The sequence below is a fragment of the Octopus bimaculoides genome, chromosome 6 (genome assembly GCF_001194135.2).
Source record: "Octopus bimaculoides isolate UCB-OBI-ISO-001 chromosome 6, ASM119413v2, whole genome shotgun sequence".
Taxonomy (NCBI): Eukaryota; Metazoa; Mollusca; class Cephalopoda; order Octopoda; family Octopodidae; genus Octopus; species Octopus bimaculoides.
In genome coordinates this window covers 3119439-3123118 of record NC_068986.1, presented here as the reverse complement: position 1 = coordinate 3123118, position 3680 = coordinate 3119439, and the positions used below count along the sequence as shown (strand labels likewise).

Below are 3680 nucleotides of genomic sequence, written 5' to 3'. Positions count from 1 at the left end.
TATATACACACATACACACACACACACATCATCATCATCATCGTTTAACGTCTGCTTTCCATGCTAGCATGGGTTGGACGATTTGACTGAGGACTAGTGAAACCGGATGGCAACACCAGGCTCCAATCTAATTTGGCAGAGTTTCTACAGCTGGATGCCCTTCCTAACGCCAACCACTCAGAGAGTGTAGTGGGTGCTTTTACGTGTCACCCGCACGAAGGCCAGTCAGGCGGTACTGGCAACGGCCATGCTCAAAATGGTGTCTTTTATGTGCCACCCGCACAAGAGCCAGTCCAGGGGCACTGGCAACAACAAAGCTAAGTCAGTGTGAAATTTCTAGGACATTTGTAAAGAGAAAGGTGGTCTTACAGCTGTTTCAGTTGTATAAAGGATATCTCATCATCAGAGACGATATGAGAGAGTTAACTAGAAGGAAATAGTAGAGTTCAATATAAGGAGTTATTTTGGAAAGGGAGAGATATTGGAAGTATGAAGGGAAATATGAGAATAAAAATTACAGTTGCAGTTCCATTATTCAAGGAAAGTGCTGTGTAGAATGGGTAAAGGGGCTTCTTGTCAATGGTATGTAAATTCCAATAGGAGTTCACCTGCCTTTTGGGTCTTCTGGATACCAAACCTCTCTCTCTCTCCAATATATATATATATATATATATATATATATATATATATATATATATATATATATATATATATATTAGAGAGAGAGAGAGAGAGAAAGTAGTTTTCTATGAGTCAAATGAAAAGGAATTCATAAAAATATTTGTTAAAAACTAATCGATTTTTCTTGATTTTCTTAGCCTCTCTGTATGTGTGTGCGCGTGCGCGTGTGAGCTTGCTTGTGCTTTGAACTCTGTACAAGATTCTCTTGACTAATTAATATACTGAGTTTCTCACGGCATTATGATTATTAGTGTGTGTGTGTGTGAGGGTATGGGTTGTGTGTATATAGAAGTGTTTTTTTTTTCTTTTTTTTTGTTTTCCTATTATTCTTCATACCACTTCCTGAATAGTCAGACTGTTTGCACTTAGAAGTTATATTTTGTTGGCCACTATAAACTACTAGCGGCCACTACTTAGTCTCAAGCAACAAGCTCGCAGCCACATCAACACCATACTTAGGACACAGCACTTCAAAACAAAACAAAAAATTGTTGCTAGCTTTCTTGTTCGTTGCAATGAATTTATATGTTTACCTCTCATTAACCCCTGGATTTCCTTAACCCGTGGATGTTTTCGCCATGCCAAAATATCGCATCAGGAATTCAATTCGTTACCACAGTCTTTCTTCTTATTGTCTCGTAGATGGCAGTGGTGGCGGCAACAACAGTAATGAACAGCTCCCGCAGTGGAAAACATACTGTAAGTAGAAAAAAGTTTTTCAATTTTAATTGCATCTCCGTTCATTATAAACACCTCTTTTCCCCTCTGTTTACGATTCATTTCTTTAACTTCCTTTTTATCTATGCTGTTTTTGAATTTTAGCAAGAAAAAAAATGTATATTTATAATTTCAGATCGTCTCTGCTATAGTTTATATTTATAATTGTTTATTTCATCAAGTAAACAGATAAATTCATTTTTATTGTGTCCTGATAAAGGATCTTTTGATTTATAAAAGTATTTCGTTAGTATGAAAATTATTATTATTTTTTTTCATTCTTTGTAAGATGTATATTTTGAATGCGTGCGTGTGTATGTGTATTCCTGTACACTGTGTTCGTTGTGTGTGTGAGAGAGAAAGAGAGAGAGTGTGTGTTGCACTGTATTGTGAAAGTGCTCGTTTGTGTGTTCCAGTGTTGTGTTTCTGATTGTGTATATATGTGTATGTATGAATTTCTGTGTTGTTTCTGATTGTATGTGTGTTTGTAATTGCTGTCTGCCTACGAGTAACAAGTTACAGAATAAAATTTTAAAAAAACAAATCTTTTAACAGCCGCTTTTTATCAGTTTATAGAAATCCTTTGTTGCTGTTTTTGTTTAACCCTGAGTATTCTTATCGAGCGAACTTATAATCACTGGGTTTCCAGCCGTGACAATCTCGTTTTTCTGTATGTACAGAACTACTCACGACCACACTTTTTAAAGCAGTAGCCTGTGAAAAAAAAAGATTGTTGCTGCTATGTCTAGCTAATTGAGTGGCGACCGCGTACCTCTCGTTTGGCGTGTGAAATCCATTGTTTGTATGTATTTGTGTATTTCAAATGTACCCCAGTTTATTATGTATTTTGAGCGTGCTAAAAGATATTACCAAGTAGAAGATTTTTGAGTACATATATAGTGTGGAATTTTTCCTGAACATGAACTATCAGGTTATTTTATTGATAGGTATATACATTTGTGCGTGAGAACGTGTATAAAATATAATGAATGGATCCTCCATTGATTTTTGACGAGTATTGTGACTCGTTGAATTATGGCTATGAATGGTACAGTATCCCACAGGTAACGTAATCCTCTGGTAGAATCCAATCTGACATACATTATGTGACGAGGTAGGTATGTCTAAGGCTGGCTCTTTGAATTACAAATAAAGCCCAGTCAGTTTTGGCGGTTGTGTTGGTGACGATTTACCACGGCTGACGAGACAGACATCCCGTTTTGGTGTCAGTACATTTTAATACTAGAGGCACTCTGATGAGGATTCCAGGTGATCCAATCAACGGAACAGCTTGCTCGTGAAATTAACGTGTAAGTGGCTGAGCACCTTACAGAGACACGTACCCTTAATGCAGTTCTCAAGGAGATTCAGCTCGACACATACTGTGACAAGGCTGGCCCTTTGAAATACAGACACTACTCGTTTTTTTCAATCCAACTGAGTAGATTGAAGCAACGTGAAATAAAGTGACACAGCGCTTTATTTGTAATTGAAAGAGCCAGCCTGGACCTCGTTACACAATGTATGTCAGGACACAACGCGCCACCAGGAATCGAACTCACGCCCTTAAGATCATGAGCCGAACATCCAAACCAAATATATACATGCTGATTATTGAATGAGTGAGCGAGAAAGAGAAATCCATTCCAGTTTATTAATTGAACACGACTGACAAACACTTACCTCGTCTACAGAGAAATATGCTCGCACACATAAGCAGAGAGAGAGAGAGAAGGAAGGAAAGAAGGAAAGAAAGAACCGTTAAAACATCTGATGTTAAATAAGTTAACTTTGAACCAGCAGAGCTGAGTAGAGGGTGCCAATGCAACTCGTACCCTCAGTTTGGACAGAGGACCCATAAACCTCATGTCTTGTGATGGGATCACACCCTGTACATGAAAAGATGTGTATGTAAACACACACATATATATAGATATATATATATACATACAGTAATCACTCGCCGCATCGTGGTTCACCTATTGCAGTTTTTTTTTATTCAAGCTTATGCTGATTCCTCTGTGGTGGTGTTTTGCATTTATAATAAAATAAATACAAACAAATTTTAATAATAATTTTAAAAATATATAGGCATAGGAGTGGCTGTGTGGTAAGTAGCTTGCTTACCAACCACATGGTTCCGGGTTCAGTCCCACTGCGTGGCACGTTGGGCAAGTGCCTTCTACTATAGCCTCGGGCCGACCAAAGCCTTGTGAGTGGATTTGGTAGACGGAAACTGAAAGAAGCCAGTCGTATATATGTATATATATATATATATATAT

The 3680-nt window shown here is 37.7% G+C and overlaps 1 protein-coding gene across 3 annotated transcripts in view; it reads left to right on the top strand.

The window, feature by feature from the left end:
• Positions 1-3680, top strand: part of LOC106875299 (N-chimaerin) — a 139133-nt gene that overhangs the window by 60613 nt on the left and 74840 nt on the right. For 2 of the 3 annotated variants that reach the window (XM_052968552.1, XM_052968553.1), the window contains exon 3: positions 1324-1380. In XM_052968552.1, coding sequence (XP_052824512.1) covers positions 1324-1380 — 57 coding nt within the window. Of the gene's footprint in view, positions 1-1013; positions 1381-3680 lie in introns of those variants that run through there. The other variant, XM_052968551.1, reaches the window with a different exon arrangement.